This window comes from Schistocerca cancellata, chromosome 4 (genome assembly GCF_023864275.1).
Source record: "Schistocerca cancellata isolate TAMUIC-IGC-003103 chromosome 4, iqSchCanc2.1, whole genome shotgun sequence".
Classification (NCBI taxonomy): Eukaryota; Metazoa; Arthropoda; class Insecta; order Orthoptera; family Acrididae; genus Schistocerca; species Schistocerca cancellata.
Genome location: NC_064629.1, coordinates 524,234,795 through 524,258,662, shown reverse-complemented (window position 1 = coordinate 524,258,662; position 23,868 = coordinate 524,234,795). Strand labels below are relative to the sequence as shown.

Here is a 23,868-nt window from a genome sequence, read left to right as displayed (position 1 = left end):
GTGTCCTACACGAGGTACACCATAGATAGACTGCGGTAGTTTTCCTAACAGCTCTGGTCAGTTAAGGTCGTACCCGCGTTACCCTTACGCTAGGTGCGTTGCATACTATCGGGCGTGTCTTAATAGATTCCCCTAAAAACCGGAAGTGGTGAACCGTCTAGATTCTGAGTGAGGACATATAAAGGACCCGGTAACCTGCCGAACTGTTTTTTCTGCCTTGTTATCCTCCTGCCTGTTGCTTAAGAATTAACAGTATTTATAGGAAAACTGACACTTTCAATGTTTAATTCAGGTTTTATTCGAGGGATTTTGACTTGTAACGTGAAACAGAAAAATGTTGTAGTAAAAGTAAATGAAAGCACTATGAAATGCAATTTCCTCTACAAAAAGGTAAAATAAAAAAAACGAAAAAGAAAACAAATATATATCAAATACCGCTTCAGTACTTCGTTGAACTTATACATATAAAACATGTTTCTGTTATTCATAAACGGCTTTCACATTTATCAATAATAACAGGAAACTCTAGCCTTTGATCATGATGAAGAACGTTCTATGGAGTACAAAAAACAATAATTATATGCACTTTTTAGTTTGTGCATGTAAACTGTACTTCCGTCAAAAGTAATTGCTTGGGTTGCATAAAAGCGCAGAAGTTACGCGATCAACTAAATTTGATTAATTTTAAAATGCAATTTATAACCTGTAAGAATATAAAACACACAATGAACTAAACACTGAATGATGTGCGGTTTTCATTGGAGCCTCTTTAACATCTTCTTATTCACGTGTTCAGAACCTCACAGGTAACGAGTGGCGAATTTTGAACGTACTGAAGCCCTTTGAATTGGTGACACGTGAAATCTCAGACGAAAAAATTCTTCGTTTCATATACGGAAGACATAGATAACGACTGCTGCGGCTCAGTGTTTCGTTGTACACCGCGCGACTGCTACGGTCGCAGGTTCGAATCCTGCCTCGGGCATGGATGTGTGTGATGTCCTTAGGTTAGTTAGGTTTAAGTAGTTCTAAGTTCTAGGGGACTGATGACCATAGATGTTAAGTCCCATAGTGCTCACAGCCATTTGAACCATTTTTTTTTTCCTTGTACAGTAGTTTCGCGCAGTCTCTCAGAGGGCGCAGCAACACTGACAAATTCCCCAGGGTACCCGAGAAATTCTCGAGAATTTGCCTTAGCGTTGCGCGTTTCTCGAGCACCACCATAGCCCATCCCTGCGTACGCCTAATATAGTACAAGGATAACGAAAAAAATTAATAAAAATTAAATTGGGAGTACAAGATACTGCAAACCGATTTCCCAGAAACTTCGCTCAGTGTAAGAGGAGATATAATAAGCGAACACGTGTCTCGGATTATCCGTAGATAACTTCACCGTTTCGAAGAAAATGACATTATGTGCCTTTCGTCAAAGTCATCGCCTGTGCGATCTGGTGGTGCAGTTGCTAACGTCACAGCGTTATACTTTTGCGTCCCGTGTTCGAAATCCGATTACTACTTTTATTTTTATTTTTGATATATGTACCCATGTCCGTAGAAGATTACTACACGAATGTTTTCAACTGAATACTGAAATAACGTCCATATTCGTCTGCTAATTGTATCTCTAGTGGATAAATTTAAAAATAAAACAATAAATGAATGAGGAAACTATTTGAATTGGTTTTCTGTGACATTCCTGTCGTGTATCTTGATTCATAATCAACTGCAAGCGAAACTTTTCGGTTAAGTGATCCGTTAGGTGTGGCTTGCCGCGAAATTATTATCAACGTGTGAAATCATCAGCAATGTTAATGACGTTCCTTTTTCGAAAGAGATTCATTCGAAAAAACGTTTTTGTGGCAAATCTGCCGTCGCGCAATGCTCGTGGTGTTCGGAATTTCTATGTTCCGAATATTTCTACGATTTGTATCACCTAAGGGAATACTTAAAACTTAAAACTTAATCATAGCCAACACTTGGTTCAAGAATCATAAAAGAAGGTTGTATACCTGGAAGAATCCTGGAGATACTAGTAGGTATCAGATAGATTATATAATGGTAAGACAGAGATTTAGGAACCAGGTTTTAAATTGTAAGACATTTCCTGGGGCAGATGTGGATTCTGACCACAATCTATTGGTTATGAACTGCAGATTGAAACTGAAGAAACTGCAAAAAGGTCGGAATTTAAGGAGATGGGACCTGGATAAACTGAAAGAACCAGAGGTTTTAGAGAGTTTCAGGGAGAGCATAAGGGAACAATTGACAGGAATGGGGGAAAGAAATACAGTAGAAGAAGAATGGGTAGCTCTGAGGGATGAAGTAGTGAAGGCAGCAGAGGATCAAGTAGGTAAAAAGACGAGGGCTAATAGAAATCCTTGGGTAACAGAAGAAATATTGAATTTAATTGATGAAAGGAGAAAATACAAAAATGCAGTAAATGAAGCAGGCAAAAAGGAATACAGACGTCTCAAAAATGATATCGACAGGAAGTGCAAAATGGCTAAGCAGGGATGGCTAGAGGACAAATGTAAGGATGTAGACGCTTGTCTCACTAGGGGTAAGATAGATACTGCCTACAGGAAAATTAAAGAGACCTTTGGAGAGAAGAGAACCACTTGTATGAATATCAAGAGCTCAGATGGAAACCCAGTTCTAAGCAAAGAAGGGAAGGCAGAAAGGTGGAAGGAGTATATAGAGGGTTTATACAAGGGAGATGTACTTGAGGACAATATTATGGAAATGGAAGAGGATGTAGATGAAGACGAAATGGGAGATAAGATACTGCGTGAAGAGTTTGACAGAGCACTGAAAGACCTGAGTCGAAACAAGGCCCCGGGAGTAGACAACATTCCATTTGAACTACTGATGGCCTCGGGAGAGCCAGTCATGACAAAACTCTACCATCTGGTGAGCACGATGTATGAGACAGGCGAAATACCCTCAGACTTCAAGAAGAATATAATAATTCCAATCCCAAAGAAAGCAGGTGTTGACAGATGTGAAAATTACCGAACTATCAGTTTAATAAGTCACAGCTGCAAAATACTAACGCGAATTCTTTACAGACGAATGGAAAAACTGGTAGAAGCCGACCTCGGGGAAGATCAGTTTGGATTCCGTAGAAATGTTGGAACACGTGAGGCAATACTGACCTTACGACTTATCTTAGAAGAAAGATTAAGAAAAGGCAAACCTACGTTTCTAGCATTTGTAGACTTAGAGAAAGCTTTTGACAATGTTAACTGGAATACTCTCTTTCAAATTCTGAAGGTGGCAGGGGTAAAATACAGGGAACGAAAGGCTATTTACAGTTTGTACAGAAACCAGATGGCAGTTATAAGAGTCGAGGGGCATGAAAGGGAAGCAGTGGTTGGGAAAGGAGTAAGACAGGGTTGTAGCCTCTCCCCGATGTTATTCAATCTGTATATTGAGCAAGCAGTAAAGGAAACAAAAGAAAAATTCGGAGTAGGTATTAAAATTCATGGAGAAGAAGTAAAAACTTTGAGGTTCGCCGATGACATTGTAATTCTGTCAGAGACAGCAAAGGACTTGGAAGAGCAGTTGAACGGAATGGACAGTGTCTTGAAAGGAGGATATAAGATGAACATCAACAAAAGCAAAACGAGGATAATGGAATGTAGTCAAATTAAGTCGGGTGATGCTGAGGGAATTAGATTAGGAAATGAGACACTTAAAGTAGTAAAGGAGTTTTGCTATTTAGGGAGTAAAATAACTGATGATGGTCGAAGTAGAGAGGATATAAAATGTAGACTGGCAATGGCAAGGAAAGCGTTTCTCAAGAAGAGGAATTTGTTAACATCGAGTATAGATTTAAGTGTCAGGAAGTCGTTTCTGAAAGTATTTGTATGGAGTGTAGCCATGTATGGAAGTGAAACATGGACGATAACTAGTTTGGACAAGAAGAGAATAGAAGCTTTCGAAATGTGGTGCTACAGAAGAATGCTGAAGATAAGGTGGGTAGATCACGTAACTAATGAGGAGGTATTGAATAGGATTGGGGAGAAGAGAAGTTTATGGCACAACTTGACTAGAAGAAGGGATCGGTTGGTAGGACATGTTTTGAGGCATCAAGGGATCACAAATTTAGCATTGGAGGGCAGTGTGGAGGGTAAAAATCGTAGAGGGAGACCAAGAGATGAATACACTAAGCAGATTCAGAAGGATGTAGGTTGCAGTAGATACTGGGAGATGAAGAAGCTTGCACAGGATAGAGTAGCATGGAGAGCTGCATCAAACCAGTCTCAGGACTGAAGACCACAACAACAACAACAAGGGAATACATCAGATCTATCTGAAGAATAAACGTAAGAATAAAATATAAGAATTAATATAAGAATTCATATAAGCATGAAGTACACTGAAGCTCCAAAGAAACTGCTATACGCATGCATATTCAAATACAGAGATATGTGAACAGGCAGAATACGGCGCTGCTGTCGGCAACGCCTGTATAAGACAAAAAGTGTCTGGCGCAGTTGGTAGTTCGGTTACTGCTGCTACAATGGCAGGTTATCAAGATTTAAATGAGTTTGAACGTGGTGTTGTAGTCGGCGCATGAGCGATGGAACACAGCATCTCCGAGGTAGCGACGAAGTAGGGATTTTCCCCTACGACCATTTCACGAGCGTACCGTGAATATCAAGAATCCGGTAAAACATCAAATCTCTGAGATCGCTGATGCCGGAAAAAGATCCTGCAAGAACAGGACCAACGACAACTAAAGAGAATCGTTCAACGTTACAGAAGTACAACCATTCCGCATATTGCTGCAGATTTCAATGCTGGGCCACCAACAAGCGTCAGCGTGCGAACCATTCAACGAAACATCATCGCTATGGCCTCTCGGAGCCGAAGGCCGACTCTTGTACCCTTGATGACTGCACGATGCAAAGCTTTACGCTTCGCCTGGGCCCGTCAACGCCGACATTGGACTGTTGATGACTGGAAACATGTTGGCTGGTCGGACGAATCTCGTCTCAAATGGTATCAAGCGGATGGACGTGTAGGGATATGGAGACAACCTCATGAATCCATGTACTATGCATGTCAGCAGGGGACTGTTCAAGCTGGAAGAGGCTCTGTAATAGTGTGGGGCGTATGCAGTTGGAGAGATACGGGTCTCCTGATACGTCCAGATACGACTCTGACGGGTGACGCGTACGTTAGCGTCCTGTCTGATCAGCTGCCTCCATTCATGTCCATTGTTCATTCCGACGGTCTTGGACAATTCCAGCAAGACAATACGACACCCCACACGTCCAGAATTGCTACAGAATGTCTCCAGGAACACTCTTCTGAGTTTAAACAGTTCCGCTGACCACCGAACTCCCCATATGTGAACATTATTGAGCATATCCGGGATGCCTTGCAACGTGCTGTTCAGAAGAGATCACCACCCTTCGTACTCTTATGGTTTTATGGAGCGCCCTGCAGGGTTAATAGTGTCAGTTGGCTTCAGCACTACTTCAGGGCATTATTCGAGTCCATGCCACGTCGTTCTGCGGCACTTCTGCGTGCTCGCGGGGGCCCTACACGATATTAGACATGTGTACCAGTTTCTTTAGTTCTTCAGTGTATAAGAAAATGATACTTTAAAAAGTTTGTAACCCATTAAAATACCGTACAACCATATATATTATATAAAAAATGTATTACACGGATTGTCAAACCGACTTGTAATTTTTCAGTTAGTATTACGTCTTTGTATTCCTTAACTTGATAAGAAACATTCGTGTAGTAACCTTCTACGAACGTGGGTAGGTAAATGAAAAAATAAAACAAAATAAAAACAATATCAGATTTCGAACATGGAGTGAAAAATTGAAAAAAAGCTACGGCGCTAGCCACTGTACCTCCATCTCAGCTGAGAGTAGTGATCCATAAGAGATATCTAAATTGCATCGAACACTTTGATCGTCATTTCCTCAGAAATGGGCGTATATCTACGGGTAAGTCGAGACACGTGTTCGCTAATTTTGACTCCTATTCCACTGAGCGAAGTTTGTGGGAAATCTGATTATGGTACTTGCCGTGCTCTCCTCGTTAAAAAAAATTGGTTACTGCTAGGATTCACAAGTAAATTGAGTAAATTGGTTCAATTTGTTCCCAAACTGCACTAAAAAGTTAAGTTTTACCGCAATCAGGTCGAAGAATTTTCCCTTTTTTCCGAATCTCAAGAAAAGAAAAAATTGGATAAATGTCATTTCTTGTAACTATTTTCAAATGCCTTAGACGCAGCCCAGGGAATTTTTTCCATAGAGATTTTTCACTCTACAGCAGAGTCTTGGAGCACTGGTCCCGCTACAGTTTTAATATGAGAAGTTTCAAATCAACGTGCACTCCTCTGATGAGAGGAAATTAAGTTTGGAAAAAATCCCATAAGTTTTGGCTACGTCATTTCTCTGCAAAATCCTTTCCTCGATAGTACTTGTCCCGTGACATACGTGAGGGAACTTATTTGAAGATTGGTAGATAGGAGATGAGGTGCTGGCGGAATTAAAGCTGTGAGAGTGGATCGTGAATCGTGCTTTGTTAGCTCACCCGGTAGAGCACTTAACCCGCGAGAGGTAAGGATCACAGATTCCGTTCACAGCACGGTACTCATTTTTAATCTGCCAGGAAATTTATGAACCAGTATGTTTATTTAAGTACTCTCGATATCAATTATTTCGTTTCTTTTACACTTTTATAACTCCATGATGAGCATGCTGTATACACTTCCATCTTCCAAGATCATACAGTCACTTGCACTTGGCTGCACTCATACGTTCTTAGTTAGACAAGCACTCGAGACACCCTATCACACCTTAACCGAGCCGTTAAATCCACCTATCTTAATCCCATAGTAACTTTATGTGACTCTCGGAACAGCGAATGGAACGTAACAGTCAATATCCCCGCGAGATGTTAGCACTATGGGATGGCGTGACAAGCCTCTCCTGACACTTGTAATAGATTGTCACATAAGTTCATGAATTTTTTCTGTTTTTTTTTTTCAAGTTTAGGTTTCCTCAAAAATAAACAAGAAATGAAAAACAACTCAATCAATAATATATTCTCCGTTGTTATTTACAACTTCTTCTCAGCGTTCAACGAGTTACTCAGTGCCTGGACGGTACTGCCGCCATGTAGTGCATCTGAGAGGGAATGGAAACCCGAAGGCGCCAAGTCGGAATAATAAGGAGGACGTGGCGTCTCTTCCCAAACAAGAGTCTGAAAGGCTTCCCTGGCAATGTGAGGAAATTGTGTTGCAGAAGAACATTACGTCACCGATCAGGTCGTTTTCGCTGGACACCTTTGTTGAGTCGTTGCATTTGTTGGACGTATTAGTTTCGCATTTACTGTTTGGTTCCCATCGAGCAATTCGTGTTGCATCATGCATATATTTGAGATCGAAATTGCCATCTTTCAAACCAATTCTGAGCCGTCCTAAGAGGCATCTATTCTTCGCCATACGCTTCACAAACGTGCCTAACAGCTTCTGTTGCTTTGGCACCTCCATCAAACGCAAAAAGCAGAAGGTGTAGAAAGTGCTCCTTTTTCTAGACTTGACATTGCATTTGAATAACCTGAAAAGAAAAGAAAGTATATCAGCATAAAAAACTAAACCCATTTTTTGTAGATAAAGTAATTTTCTATCGTATAGCATAAAACGCGTTCGATCATTTTCTTTTGGGTGGGCCCCACAACTTCAATAAATATGAAGAAGGACATTACTATGTTGTATGTGCTGCAGTTATGAACACTTTGTCTTAAGATAAAAACATAGGTATTTTCTTTTCTTTATTGTTATTTCATCCCCACACGGCCTATGTAGGTGGGGAGGGGCTGTCAGCAGTACAGTCAACCCGCTCTTCAGCCAGTTGACAAGAAAATCTAAAAGAGATGAAAGAATAATGAACAAAGGATAAGATATTTACAATGAATTTAAAACTTTGTAAAGGTGAAATTAAAATTGAAGTTTTTGTATATGTGACATGACTTCCTTCACTTTTAGTTAAAACAGTTGTAATAAAAGGTAAAAATCAGAAACACAATAATATTACATTTAAAACATTTCAAAAAACCCTGACGCAGAAACACTGATGTTAAAAAGGAGTACTTCATCGACACTAAAACTAGCAAGACCTGCTCTGCGGTAGCTCGGTCTGTTGTTGAAGGGGGAAGGTTGGCCGCTGAGGGGGGTAGGAAGGAGGTGGTACATGGATGGAACACTTGCGCGGACGTATTGAGAGTACAGGAGTGACCGCTGGGAGACAAGGGGGGTTGAAGTAGGGGCTTATTAGTGAGGCAAAAACTTGATGAGGAAATGGGGATAGGAAAAGAAGGGTGGAAGGGAAGAAAAGGTGGCAGGGGAAACATAGGGAACGGAGGGAGAGACGGGTTGGATGGGTTCAAGTTGATAGGAGACATTGCCATAAACTCACAGGTTCTTCAATTTTATGTACTAAGATATTAGTTTTGAGATTCGACACTATATACGTTGCTTATCGATACTGTATTGTACCCAATATATGGTGTAAATATTGATGTCCTGTCCATAAAATGTCTTTCGACAATTATACTAAACGTTTGTGCACCGGTGCTTATGTGTGCCGCCGATTTGTATATACAATTACTCATGTGTCCCACATAACTGTTAATATAAAACAGAGAGATACTCTGAAATCAAATCGACTGTATAGTAAGATCCGTGTACTTTTACTCTCTGAATGACAGTTACAGTTTTGCCACACATTTGCATGAACGAATTTATATCGTGTGATTTGTAGTAAAAAGTAAACGGCTTGTTTCCTTTGTGCTTCTGGCCAGATGTGACATTTTAAGAGCGTATTAATGCTATTGTTCTCTAAACGAATTTCATGTATTACATCTTATATTTTAGGTGATGATCGTTGACGAACTTACTGTGCACAAATATGCATGGCACGTGATTTTTTAATGTAACGGCGTCTTTGTATCCACATCTGTCACTATAGGTAACTATTATGTTTGTTTAACGCTACAGCCAACGAAGTCGAATGGTTTTCATGGTTTAGCCCTCTTCCTTTTTTATGGTGTGTTTTATAAGGTGCACTTGTGAATGGGCAGTGCCCGAAACTAGTAGTGCAAATAAATATTTTAAACAGAGCGTAGTGAAATAATGTCATTCTTCAAATAAAACACATTGCTACAACTTTAATTTTTCACCCAAAATTTTCACTTAAAGAAATCCAGGACTTCTGGGCCAACCCACTATATGCAAACAAGTCAACTCGTTCGTTGCAAAAGCTAAAACATGATGGCCAGACCGAGACTGTAATTACAATTAAATGAGTACAGTAAAAAGAAGTAAAGCGAATCTAAACTGTGATAGGTTCTCGCTCAAATGGTCTATTATTGGGTTGGTGCATAAGTTCATAGCGTTTTTCCAAAACTTTAATAAACACAACAGATACATATAACAGAGACTTTAGTCATGAATAATATACTCTTTTTGACTATTTACAACAATCTGTCTACGTTGAGGTAACTTTTCGATTCCGCGACTGCAGAAAGCACGTCGTTTGGAGGTAAAGAATTCGTCGAGCAATATTCGGAGAGCATTTTCATCGGGAAAGGAAGTTTCTTGATGGTTGTTCGACAGAGAACGGGAAAGGTGAAAATAAGAGGGCGCAACTCCTGTAGAGCGTTTTTTTGTTAGACTAGTAGAATGCGGAAGGGCGTTGTGCTGGAGTAGCATCACTCACGCAGTCTTCCTGGTCGTTGTTCTTGAACTGCGATTGCAAGACGTCTCAGTTGTTGAGAATAAATTGAAATGAGCGTTCGGCGTCATTGGCCGGGAGGCCCCTTGCGGGGCAGGTCCGGCCCCCTTGGTGCATGTCTTATTACATTCGACGCCACATTGGGCACCCTGCGCGCCGTTTGGGGATGAAATAATGATGATGAAGACAGTACAACACCCAGTCGCTGAGAGGAGAAAAACCCCTGACCCCGCCGGGAATCGAACCCGGGCCGCCGGCCGCGGTGGTCGAGCGGTTCTAGGCGCTTCAGTCCGGAACAGCGCAACTGCTACGATCGCAGGTTCGAATCCTGCCTCGGGTATGGATGTGTGTGATGTCCTTAGGTTAGTTAGGTTTAAGTAGTTCTAAGTTCTAGGGGACTGATGACTTCAGATGTTAAGTCCCATAGTGCTCAGATCCATTTCAACCATTTTCGAACCCGGGCACGTAGAACAGCAATCCGTCACGCTGACCACTCAGCTATCGGGGCGGACGTTGAGAATAAATATCAGTTGTGATCGTTACACCTCGGGATCTTTTTTGGCTGCGCACAGGTCTCTGTGCTGAGAGTTTCTGCCCTTTTTTTTATTTTTTTTAGGTCAACCATTCCTTTGTTTTCCTTATGTTAGCATGAAGACGCCATTTCTCATCAACAGTAACGATATAGAATAGGAATGGTCGATGTTGTTCACAAGCCATTTACTGACGAGTAAGCAGAGATACACATGTGGCCACCTGCTGATTTTTGTGATTTTGGCTTATAGTATGCGGTAGCCACAAACCCGATGTTTGAACCTTACCCATTGCATGCAAATGTGACAAAATGGTGGAATTAACATAGTTCATCACATTTGCCAGTTCTCGAGTACACAGACGAGAATCATTGTGAATTAATGCTATTAAACAGTCATCATCAAAGGTCTTCCTGAATGTGGAGAGTCACTAATGTCAAACCGATCCTCCTTAAAATGATAAAACCATTTTCTTGCCGTTTCCGTCCAAATGTCTCTGGCTGCCTCCGCTGCTTTCACCCCTCTATCGAACTCAGACAGAAGAAAGTATCGGAAATGATCCGATTTCTCCACTTGGCCCTCGATTTTCTAGATTCCACAGGTCCACTCACTATCTCCAAATGACAAACTGACAATATGTAAACTCAAATAGCAACAATGAACTACAAATAAAAAATGACAATCGATAAATAAACCCATAACAACCGGAATACCAACATGCAAACCAAAAACGTTACGAACTTATGCATCAATCAAATATAAAAGAGCTATACTGACGAAAAACGAACTGGGAAGCACGGAAATGCTTAGAGAGTTTTAATGAGGGGAGACTAACTGTGCTTTGTGGTGTTGCAGACCCGCGCACCAACGACTGGTTCCTGATCAGCAGCCCGATGCCGGGCCTCACGCTGCTGGGGGCCTACCTCTACTTCGTCCTCTCCGCGGGCCCGCGCTACATGAGACACCGAAAGCCCTTCGAACTAACCAACGTGCTCATCTTCTACAACTTCGTGCAGGTCCTCATCAGCACTTGGATTTTCTGGGAGGTTAGTATCTGCACATTTTTGTAAGTCGTTCTTCTGCTCTTCTTCTTTTCATAATTTAGTAGCGAAAATTATAGGCCCCATGTGATGACACACCTAGTCTGTCACCACTTCCGCTAACAAGTGACACCTAAAGAAGGTGATAACGTACCGTGTGACCTCGGAAGCATCTGAGTCGGTACTGCTTACGGGGGAAAAGCTAGCAGTCATTTTGAACACTTGTTAATCAAAGCTTATCATTGGTTTTATTGTGTAGACTGGCAAAGCCTCATCGGCGATTCTGTTTTCAGTCTCACATCCGAACTGCAAAGCTCGTTTTACTATCGTCTTGCAAATTCTCATAATCGATTATGTACACTGCAAGAAAAAAAATTACACTACTGGACATTAAAATTACTACACCAAGAAGAAATGCAGCTGATAAACGGGTATTCATTGGGCAAATATATTACACTAGAACTGACATGTGGCTACATTTGCACGCAATTTGGGTGCGTAGATCCTGAGAAATCAGTACCCAGAACAACCACCTCTGGCCGTGATAACGGCCTTGATACGCCTGGGCATTGAGTCAAACAGAGCTTGGATGGCGTGTAAAGGTACAGCTGCCCATGTAGCTTCAACACGATACCACAGTTCATCAAGAGTAGTGACTGGCGTATTGTGACGAGCCAGTTGCTCGGCCACCATTGACCAGACATTTTCAGTCGGTGAGAGATCTGGAGAATGTGCTGGCCAGAGCAGCAGTCGAACACTTTCTCTATCCAGAAAGGCCCGTACAGGACCTGCTACATGCGGTCGTGCATTATCCTGCTGAAATGTAGGATTTCGCAGGGATCGAATGAAGGGTAGAGCCACGGGTCGTAACACATCTGAAATGTAACGTCCACTGTTCAAAGTGCCGTCAGTGCGAACAAGAGGTGACCGAGACGTGTAACCAATGGCACCCCATACCATCTTGCCAGGTGATATGCCAGTATGGCGATAACGAATACACGCTTCCAATGTGCGTTCACCGCGATGTCGCCAAACACGGATGCAACCATCATGATGCTGTAAACAAAACTTGGATTCATCCGAAAAAATGACGTTTTGCCATTCGTGCACCCAGGATGGTCGTTGAGTACACCACCGCAGGCGCTCCTGTCTGTGATGCAGCGTCAAGAGTAACCGCAGCTATGGTCTCCGAGCTGATAGTCCATGCTGCTGCAAACGTCGTCGAACTGTTCGTGCAGATAGTTGTTGTCTTGCAAACGTCCCCATCTGTTGACTCAGGGATCGAGACGTGGCTGCACGATCCGTTACAGCCATGCGGATAAGATGCCTGTCATCTCGACTGCTAGTGATACGAGGCCGTTGGTTCCAGCACGGCGTTCCGTATTACCCTCCTGAACCCACCGATTCCATATTCTGCTAACAGTCATTGGATGTCGACCAATGCGAGCAGCAATGTCGCGATACGATAAACCGCCATCGCGATAGGCTACAAACCGACCTTTATGAGAGTCGGAAACGTGATGGTACGCATTTCTCCTCCTTACACGAGGCATCACAACAACGTTTCACCAGGCAACGCTGGTCAACTGCTGTTTGTGTTTGAGAAATCGGTTGGAAACTTTTCTCATGTCAGCACGTTGTAGGTGTCGCCACCGGCGCCAGCCTTGTATGAATGCTCTGAAAAGCTAATCATCTGCATATCACAGCATCCTCTTCCTGTCGGTTAAATTTCGCGTCTGTAGCACGTCATCTTCGTGGTGTAGCAATTTTAATGGCCAGTAGTGCATTACACCCTTTTAGAGGTTTCCAGTTCACTCATGTTTTATTTTTGCAACAGTGTATACAGTGTAGATGAAATGGATCACATTTACATATCAACAGCACAAGCGGTTTGAGCTACCAGGTATCGACCTAAGCGGAAACACCCTTATTAGTACGTGGTGTAGCCTCCACGGGCGGCAAGACAGGTGCTGACTTTGGCATCCAGTCGATTGTACAGACGGCAAATACTGTCCTGGGATTCGTTATGCTACGCCTCCTCGACCTGTTCACGTAGCGATGTAAGCGTTGTTGGATGATGACAAATTTCTTGTCTTATCATATCCCACACGTCCTCGGTTGGAGACAAGCCGGAGATCGTCTGGACAGGGAAGTTGCTGCACGTCTTGAATAGCACGATGAGTTTGACGGGCAGTGTGTGGGTGAACATTATTCTGTTGGAACGACATTCACCTTCCTGTTACAAGAACGGCAAAACAACGGATCTAACGACATTCTGCACGTACCAACCGCTGGTTAGCGTCCCCTCGAGAAACACCAAACAAAGGTGAATGAGACTTGTAGCTTGCCGCACCCCAGACCTGGGGTGGGGCCAGTGTGTCTTGGACGAATTCACTCTACGAGATAGCGCTCACTAGGTCTACGTTACACGCACAATTGACGCTCACTTGCGTGCAGGCAGAATCTGCTTTCCTCGCTGAAGACCACGGCGTGCCATTCCATCTTCCAAGCGATCCTCTGACGGCACCAATCGAGCTGTGCACGTCAATGCTATGGCGCGAGTGGAAGACGTGCTAGAAGTGTGCATGGCGTAGTACCTCTGCTAATAACCAGTTCGCAACATCGTCTACGAATGTGAGAATGTTCCCGTGACCATACCAGCATCGTTGCACAACTGACGCAGCACGTCCAACTTGTTTGGCAGTTCTCTGAAAGGACCATCCCGCCACTCGAAAGGCCACAATTTGACCCCTTTCAAACTCGTCCGATTGGCTTAGGAAGCATGAGAGCGTTTCCGGGGCATGGCTGCCTGTTTGCTTCACAGGTTTGCACCACACTGAGCCTTTTGTCTGTGAGCATTCCCTATTAAAGGTTAGACACAGATGGCACTCTAGTAGCTACGCCACCACGTTATCTGTTGGCAGACGACGTTGAAACCATTATCAGGTCATCCGCTATTCACCAGGTGACATATCCAGTCATCGGATCAAAATCGATGTCGTCTTTCGGGGTGTACTAATTTTTTTACCGGTAGTGTATTTGGCTTCGCATCCAAACAATATTATTATCAATTCGGAGAGTCTCGTCATCTATTCTGTTTTTAACTGATTGCTGAAAGAAACTGGCATATATCTTACGAATTTCAAAGAAAGTATCGACCTTGTTACTGCCTCCGGCCTTCTACAATCACTAAACGAGAGCAACAAAACAGACGGAAGGAAATAGTAGCTTCCTTGGATCATAGTCACTCCATTAGGTAGGCTTGGTCACTAATCATAAGCTGGTTACAGCAAAAACCACCAACAGATAAAAATGTAACATAAATTGAGATGACATGACCACACATGTTATCTCCCCCCCTCCCCCCTCACACCAAGTGAACAGGAATAAACACATCAAAGGAGAAGTTAGACACCTCTTAAAAGTAAACAAACGGTCGGCTCCACAAACATCTTCCCATTTCAATTGGAAGTGACCATAAAAGCTATGGAGAACATGAAATGGGCGTTGAAGGTATTTACCCTTACTTTTTGTTGCACTGTAGTCCTGCTATTGTCAAATGCCCGAACATTCTCTTTGCAGACATCTTAGAGACAGGACATCTGCCACATCTCAACAAAACTAAGATCAGTGCTACATTAAATTCAAACAATGATCCCGCAAAAGATGAAAGCAACCGCCCCATTGCTTTCCTTAATGTCAAGTTTACGCTCCTGGAGACACTCATTCACAACAGAGTCTGTCCAGCCATCAACAAAACACGTCCATCTAGAGCAAGATGGGCTAAGACCATGAAGAGGTTGTGAGAAGCAAGTGCTAACAATAGCAACTCATATCGAAAACGACTTTGAGAAGCAGAAAATAAACAAGGGGGCCTTTTTTGACCTAACAGAAACCTATGATAACGTCTGGCGTAATAGACCCCTGGCTCAAATTCATCAATGTCATTCCGTGTCGGAAACTAACCACTGTAATGGCAATACGCTGAATAATAGTTCCAGATGTTCTCAGAGAATCCGAATCCGAGATACTGACAAATATCCGTGTAAAGTGAGGTGGAGTATCATCGTGCATAAAACACATCCGTTGGATGACGTAGGGGTATATCGAGAAGCAAATGGAGTAACTCATGTCTGAGAAACTGAAGATGTTCGGTAAGATGTTGCGGAAAGGACTAGGGGCCAATGAGATGATCATTAATGACACTTCATGAGGGTGTTCATAAGCCCAGATATGACTGTTATAACTGAAGTTCCCATAACACAAAACGCCAGCGGCACCAGCGAGTAAGATACATTCTAAGAATTGCAGAAACGCAGCACACTGTCCTAACATGCGCTGACACAAAAGTTTCATGGCTGAAAATTTACCTCATTTAATTCTCGCACACGTTGAAGGTGAAACAGGTAGAGAAGATTTTCGCACAGACTCTTCCAGATTGTAGAGTGACTCACGTCTTCCCTTCTTGTAAGTCTCCTTGTACTAGTTGATGTAGCCGACCGGAGCGGCCGAGCGGTTCTAGGCGCTACAGTCTGGAACCGCGCGACCGCTACGGTCGCAGGTTCGAATCCTGCCTCGGGCGTGGATGTGTGTGATATCCTTAGGTTAGTTAGGTTTAAGTAGTTCTAAGTTCTAGGGGACTTATGACCTCAGCAGTTGAGTCCCATAGTGCTCAGAGCCATTTGAACCATTTTGAACTAGTTGATGTAGTTTCATCCACAGAACGAAGAACCCTTCCTTCAATCTTTGGCGTTCGTACACCGCATGGTTCCCCACCACCTGCAATTCTCTTCTCATATGAGCCTGTCTCTTCTGAGCGTTCGTGAAGTCGTGCAAACGTTCTAGCACAAGATAACTGCCTCCGAGGGTAACATCCAGCATAAAGTTGACGTGCTGTAGTCGCATCCCCATCTGCTACGCCACATCTGTAGTGCCGTCATTTCAGGCACTGAATACCACGTTGTGATTTGTTGTCAGAAGAGACGACAATCAGATAAAACAAAACAAATCTCATGACGAACAGTAAACAAAAATGTGAGTAAAAATACACATCTGAGGCAAATTACGCAACCAAGAGTCACTACATGGAATTCTTTTCATACCTCTCTAACGAAGTATTTTCGGACCGATGTTCATCTAAACATTTTGCAATGGTTTAAAGTCAAGAATAAATCCGTAAAGTTTCTGGCACATGTTTTTATCCACCCTGTGTTTGCATTCAGCTGAACTGCCCTGAAGCCCATGGTTCTCCACGTCTCAGCCACACAAACACTCTCACTACATTTCCTCGCAATATGCCACCTTTGTCAGCATGTCCAACATACTAAGTCATGCAAATCAATACATGAATTCACATAACCAGGTAGGCTACACTGCAAGCATATAACCGGTATCATCAGTTCGTCATTTCGACTCTTTACGGGTTCCACAATCCCATCTATCACTGATATAATCGAAACGTATCATTACAAAAGATTCCCAGCCGGGTTGGGGATTTTCATTGCTCGTGGACTGGGTGTTGTGTTGTCCTCACCATCATTCCATCCTCATCACCGGCATGCGAGTCGCCCAATGTGGCGTTGACTGAAATAAGACTTGCACTCGGCGGCCGAACTTCCCTGGATGGGGCCTCCTGGCCTACAATGCCACTACAAGAGCGGAAAGAGTATGGTCATAAATTTGGAAATAAGCGTCAGGGCTAGATGAAGGCTCACTGACCAGTGGCTTCATCTAGTTGATGGTGCTGCTCATTGAATCTGTACCCGCTCGGCTGCACATCTGACTGATGACCAGCTCGGGTACTGTGCTGGACGAATTCACAGCTGTGATCGAATGAAGCTACCGGTCGAACTGGGAACATATATACTTCTCCTAGATAGGTATGTTGTGACAAGGGTTCGGTTCCCATCGTGTAGCCAGCTGCGAAACGTTTATTTTTGCTGTAGCATTAAGCAGTCCACTCCACCGCTACAGTAGACCACTGCACTGCAGTACACTATGGCAGCATAATTGCAGCACCCAACACAGGTGGATGACCCGTATATCCCTTGGTTTGCGGCTGTGGTCTCCAGCAAGGGAGATTTTCTCTGGTGGACACTCAAACTTATAAGAGTCTATATCACTGAATATACAATCTGAATTGTTCTACACTGTCTTGTCTTTCTGTTTTCAGGGCCTAGATGGGGCGTGGCTCCGACATTACAGTTGGCGATGTGAACCAGTGGACTTCTCCAACAATCCTGATGCCATCAGGGTGAGTTTAAATTCAATTGCATAGATAACTTCAAAAATGTACTGTAGTATAATTGTTCATTTGGGAAATGAGTCTCGTCGATGTCTCCTCCTGAGCACAATGAAATGCTGCCAGCGTGAAAAACCTGGGAATACTCGTACGTGCCATTTTTCATTGGGTGAGAACTGTGTTCAAGTAGTGGGAGGTGCTTATAGTTATGATCAGGATATATAGGGTGACAGAATACAATTCACGTCATGTCGTGCCACTCCAGTATTACTCCATAGAATTTAAATGGCATCATTCGTACTAACCGTCAAAGGAATGAAACCCTCGACGACGAGGACTTTAGAGTTTGGGCACATGTTAGGACTGGAAAATTTGGAAATTTGTGATAAGAACTATGGGACCAAGCTACTGAGGTCATCAGTCCCCAGGCTTATGCACTACTTAATCTAACTTACGCTAAGGACAACACACACACCCATGCCCGAGGGAGGACTCGACCCTCCGACAGGGGAAGCCACGCGAACCCTGACAAGACGCCTAAGACCGCACGGCTACCCCGCGCGGCGTTAGGACTGGACGAAAGATATACATTTGTGTTCTGCTCAAAGGAACCGTTCTAGCATTAGCTCAGAGAAACCACGGAAACCCTAAATATGGATGGCGGGTGGGGATTCGTAGGCAGTCCACCGACATCAGTCGAATGTACGTCAAACATGTTTGGATATTACGTTTACGGGTCAGTGACATTACGTGACCGTGTGATCCCAAATTATCCACATTACATACTTCTTGTCGAGCTTACTTACGTCACTCGTTATTCTTCAGCGTACCGCCGACTTTTCTGGTGAGCGTTTGATATTTTGCATGAGAAGTGAATGTCATTCCTAAGAGTGTTTTCCCGTAAAATAGGCATAATACTGAATGATAAATGCTATTTTAAGCTCCCCACTTGCGGCTACGGTTCTTTCACAATAAAGCACTATGAGATATCACTTTCAGAAAAATACCCCATTCTTTTAAGTTATTGTTTAGACATTCTTCAGCGATATCATACAGTCATTACTCAAAAGGGAAGGGTGATGAAAATCAGGAACTGAAGAGAACATATGAAGAACTTAATGAATACAGTTTAATAAACTGTATTGAGAAAAATAGTTACTAAGATTACAATAGAAGTTGATTTAGCTACTCCTTAAGGCGATAAGGTGTTCCACTGTATATACACAACAGGATATTTCTTTCAGAAGTGGATGGATATTTTGGAGCAAATGTTAGTGATTCGCAGAGAATAGGTAAATCAGCAGGAAAAACACTAGAAATCGCAGTCAGAAGTTTGACAGACTCAGCGTACAAATTGCTGTGACATGGAAAAGCCAGTTAGAAGTACGGTATCTGATGATGTGTCCGAATATTCAGATGTAATACATGTAGTAGTTTCCTCACGTGTCCATCTCATTCTGTCGCTTTAGCACTCCCACACAAAGTTGATAGTTCATTTCGCCAAGTGCGCTTTCGCGAATATACATGCTCCGGTGATTCAGTTTCGAATACGGGCTATGGAAACCAATTTCGTCACCAGTATTTTCCCGGCACAAGGAATAGAGGTGTTACAGCACAGCACCTGCTCAACAAACTTCTCGGCAATGTCCTGGTTGAAATATCAAACCTTCTCCGCATGGAGTGAGAAATAGACAACGCACAGGCTATGTTTCAACCTCACCCTTCTCCCTTTCATCGTCATCAAGGAAAGAAGTGGACGTCACACTCTAGATACGCTCATTATTAATACCTACGTTAATAATTAACGTATAGGACACAATAGCCGAACTTCGCGAAGCGAAGAAACCAAGAAACCAAAGTAAGCAAAGAAAGGAACCTTTTCTAATGCGCATTTGAACTTACTTTACTAGATCTTCCAAGTGATAATGCTACACTGCTTTACTTGTCATTACCGGAATACACTGTACCCTGAATGCACAATGATCCCCGAGACGTTGTCTCCGGAAAGTTAGGGGGGATACTGCTGATCTGTCTAACTCCTGCAGGGTGCGATTTTTGTACGTAGGTCTTTCATTTGGATATCTGCACTGTAACAAACTCTTATATCAACCAAATGTTGAGGCAGTTATTTCATTTATTTACCGTGCAACGAGTGCGGAGGGCATTCGCCCTGATATACTGTATATACAGTGAGGTGACAGAAGTTATGGGATATGTCCTAATATCGTGTCAAACCTCCTTTTGCCCGGCATTGTGCTGCAGCCCGATGTGGTATGGATTCAACAAGTCGTTGGAAGTCCCCTACAGAAATACTGAGACATGTTGCCTCTATAGCCGTCTATGATTGCGAATGCGTTTCCGGTGCAGGATTCTGTGCACGAACTGACATCTCGATTATGTCCCATAAATGTTGGATAGGATTCATGTCTGACGATCTGGGTGGCCAAATCATTCGCTCAAACTGTCAAGACTGTTCTTAAAACCAATCGCGAATAATTGTGGCCCGGTGACATGGCGCTTTTCTTCTTGTATTTCTTTGGCACTATAGCCCTTGATGGGCCTTTGCCTCCTCAACAATCTTCCTCCAAACATTCTCTACTTTTCCCTTCCATCTTCGCATCTCCATCTTGGTAAGGTCGGCCATCACATTGTCCAGCCATCAGCTCTTGGTCGGCCCTTCCTTCTGGTGGAATACAATCTGCCTTTCATAATTCGTTTGAGCATCCTCTATTAGGCATCCTCTCCATGTGCCTTAACCAACGTATTCTTTGAGATTTAACGAATTTCACTATATGTTTTGCTTGTATAAGCTCCTGAATTTCATAGTTGTACCGTATTGTCCACTCCTCCGCCTCTCTTAAGGGCCCATAAATTTTTCTCAGAATTTTCATTTCAAATGCCCTTAGGTTGTTCATATCTGCTTTTGTCGTTCGTCCACATTTCCGACCCATATGTAACGACTGGTCGCACAAGGGAATAGTATACTCTTAGCTTTGTCGATCTTATAATTAGAGTTTCTTGAATACCTGTAAACTTGCATAATATGCTCTGTTCCCTGCTTGTATCCTTTTTCTATTACATTGGCTCACATTATTATCGCTGGTTAAGAAGACATAAACAACGGAAGCAGCTGACAGCTTTATTAGAAACGTGCAGATCGTGTGGTGTTCTTATTGCCTTAGAACTGGACATTACCATACACTCTGTCCTGTTTTCGTTCGAATCCTGCCTCGGGCATGGATGTGTGTGATGTCCCTAGGTTAGTTAGATTTAAGTAGTTCTAAGTTCTAGAGAACTGATGACCTCAGATGTTAAGTCCCATAGTTACCAGAGCAATTTGAAAAATTTATTGGAAATTGGAAATTTGTGGTAAGGACTATGGGACCAAACTGCTGAGGTCATCGGTCCCTAAGGTTACGCACTACTTAATCTAACTTAAACTTACACGCCCGAGCGAGGACTCGAACCCCCGACGGAGTGAGCCGCGCGAACAGTGACAAGGCGCCCCAGACCGCACGGCTACCCCGCGCGGCACCTTCACTGTTTTGTTGCTCTTGAGTAGGTCAGGATCATTACGTACCACGTGCCGCAAAATTCCTGCTCCTAGGAAATCCCGATTTAAGATTCTACAGGTGTATTAGCTAGAGTACAGGTCTGATATATTACCCAAATTCAACCTAAACAATGTCTGCTCGTTAGTTTGTCTTGTAACGCGGTTTTCAGTGTCATCTCTGTTGATAATGAGGAAAAAATTTGTATTTGTCGCGCATAACATGCATCTCGTACTCTTACAGAGCACCTTATACGAGGGTTGTTCGGATAGTAAGATCCGAATCGCTATAGCTAATCGAACGTCGCGCGAACAAGGAAACGCGCATGCGCACCGACTCCCGGTATTTCTCACTCGTCAAACGACGTAAGTTACATTGGTATTGTTGCAGTGTGCTGTTTACATTGTCAGTTCATAATATTTAAAACAACTGATCAGCCCGCTGACTGTCAAATACAGTACGTGATTCGGTTTTTGACAGCAAGGAACGTTGCAAATGGCTCTGAGCACTATGGGACTTAACATCTGAGGTCATCAGTCCCCTAGAACTTAGAACTACTTAAGCCTAACTAACCTTAAGACATCACACACATCCATGCCCGAGGCAGGATTCGAACCTGCGACCGTAGCGGTCGCGCAGTTCCAAACTGAAGTGCCTAGAACCGCTCGGTCACACTGGCCGGCAAGGAACGTTGCAGCAGCGGAAATTCCCCGTCAGACAAGTGAGGCGTATAGCCCTAATGGGGTAAGTGACAGCAAAGTGTGTAAATGGGTGAGAGCTTTCAAGGACAGACGGGAAAATTGCCATGATAAACCGCGATCAAGCCGACCATCAGTGATCCCAGATGATTTAGTCAAAGCTATGGGCAAAAATATTCGTGAGGACCAGGTGATTTTCACTTGTTCCTCTACCTAAAAGAGTTTCTCGATGGAATGCTCTTTGAAACAGATGACAAGGTGAAAGAAGCAGTTAAAGACTAGTTATCACTGGTAGCATACGTCTATGACTTAGTGATATAAAATCTTGTAGAACGTTGTGACAAATGTTTAAACAAATATGAAAAAATGTAGAAAATTAGAAAACTTGTGAGGAATTAAACAATAAGTTTTTTGAAAAAAAATTGCGATGGTTTATGTTCTGTAAGACATCGGATCTTACTTTCCAAAACACCATCGTAGAAGACTTTCAAAAATTCCAACCCGTTCCTCTGTTCCCAGTAATGTATGAAAATCCAGAAAAACTGTATAATGCTTTAGTTACCACCTCTAAAACATCACGTTGCGATCATGAAAGTAGGTGATCGTGTTATTCACCCTTAAATTGGAAATATTTTCCCAATAGCAGACGATTTGCCGGAGTTTATACTTCTAGAAATCTATATTTCTGCTGTTCCACCTCGAAAATTACCTCGTCGTCATTCTGGAAATGCCTGCCACGAAACAGTTTCTCCTCCTGAGAAAAGAGAAGGAAGTCGCTGGGTGACATGTCAGGAACTGATGTGACGAGGAGAAATTCTAAAGCCCAGAGAAGCTGAAAACGTGACCGCGTTCTGTGCAGGACGAGCCCCTCTCAAACAACTTCCTGACAGCCTCCCGTGATCTCTTTACGTTTCGGTAGCGTCCTCCTGTGGCGGTTTGCCCCTTATGGGCATAATCTGTCAGCATCACACGTGGCAGCCCAGAAAACCCTCAGAATCACATTTTGTCCGATGAAGGTCGGGCCTTCATCCTTTTCTGCTGTAGTGAATCCACTGCTTTCCTTGCTCAGATGCCTCCGGATTACTATGATACACCCAGTACTCGTCCACGGTGATTAAGTGCATTAGCCTGACAGAAATATGACATTTCCACTACTGCGACGGCTCAGAAGGCTTTCTGAATGGTTGCGAGTACTCATGGTACCCGACAGTAGGCGACCTTCGTCGGGTTCAAAAAGATGTGTAAAACATTGAGAACAGGTCCATGGCCCATTTTCACTTTTTTCAGTATTGCCTCGATTGGAACACTCCACTCGTCGAGCACCAGGGACTCGACTTCTCTTAAAATCCCCGGTTATTCACAGGGAGACGGACTGCCATTTCGTTCTTCGTCATTCAGACTTTTTTGACCACACTGCACGTGTCTGCACCATCTGTCTCATATGACGACGCGTTGTTGCTGTACACTTCCACCAACTCACTGTGGATTGTTGCAGTGTTCTTCCCCTTCAAATGCAAAGACGATTTACCACACTTTAAGTTCTCTACTAGTAAACTGTCGTAACAATATAATTAGTTATTAGAAATCAGTCTGTTTAATTAGTATCTGAACTCACGTCTATTGTTATTATTATCTTCTGATAATGACCGCGTACCCTAACCAATATGGATGTGATTAAGCGCATTAGCCAGACAAAGATACGACGTTTCCACTACTGCACTGTTGAAATCTCAATTCTATTTTTTTCTGCATTGTTGAAATCTCAATTCTATTTTTTTCGTATACGTGCCCTGTCTGATCAAAAGCATCCTGGCACCTACTAGTGGACATTCATATGGGGTGTGTCCACCCTACACCTTTATGACGTCTCTAAATCAGACGTGGACACTTCCAGTGACGTGTCTGAATGTCTGTGAAGGAATCGTAGACCATTCTTCCTCAAGGTACGATAAAATGTGGTGATGTTGGACGCTGGGGTATGGAGTGAAGACGAAGTTATAGCTCATCCCAGCTGGGTTCAGGTCAGGATTCATGACAGGCC

General features: G+C 43.1%; 1 protein-coding gene across 2 annotated transcripts in view; it reads left to right on the top strand.

Moving 5' to 3' along the window:
* Positions 1–23,868, top strand: part of LOC126183447 (elongation of very long chain fatty acids protein AAEL008004-like) — a 261,743-nt gene that overhangs the window by 191,688 nt on the left and 46,187 nt on the right. For both annotated transcript variants that reach the window (XM_049925439.1, XM_049925440.1), the window contains exons 3-4: positions 11,153–11,343; positions 17,510–17,590. In XM_049925439.1, the coding sequence (XP_049781396.1) occupies positions 11,153–11,343; positions 17,510–17,590 (272 nt within the window). The remainder of the gene's footprint in view (positions 1–11,152; positions 11,344–17,509; positions 17,591–23,868) is intronic.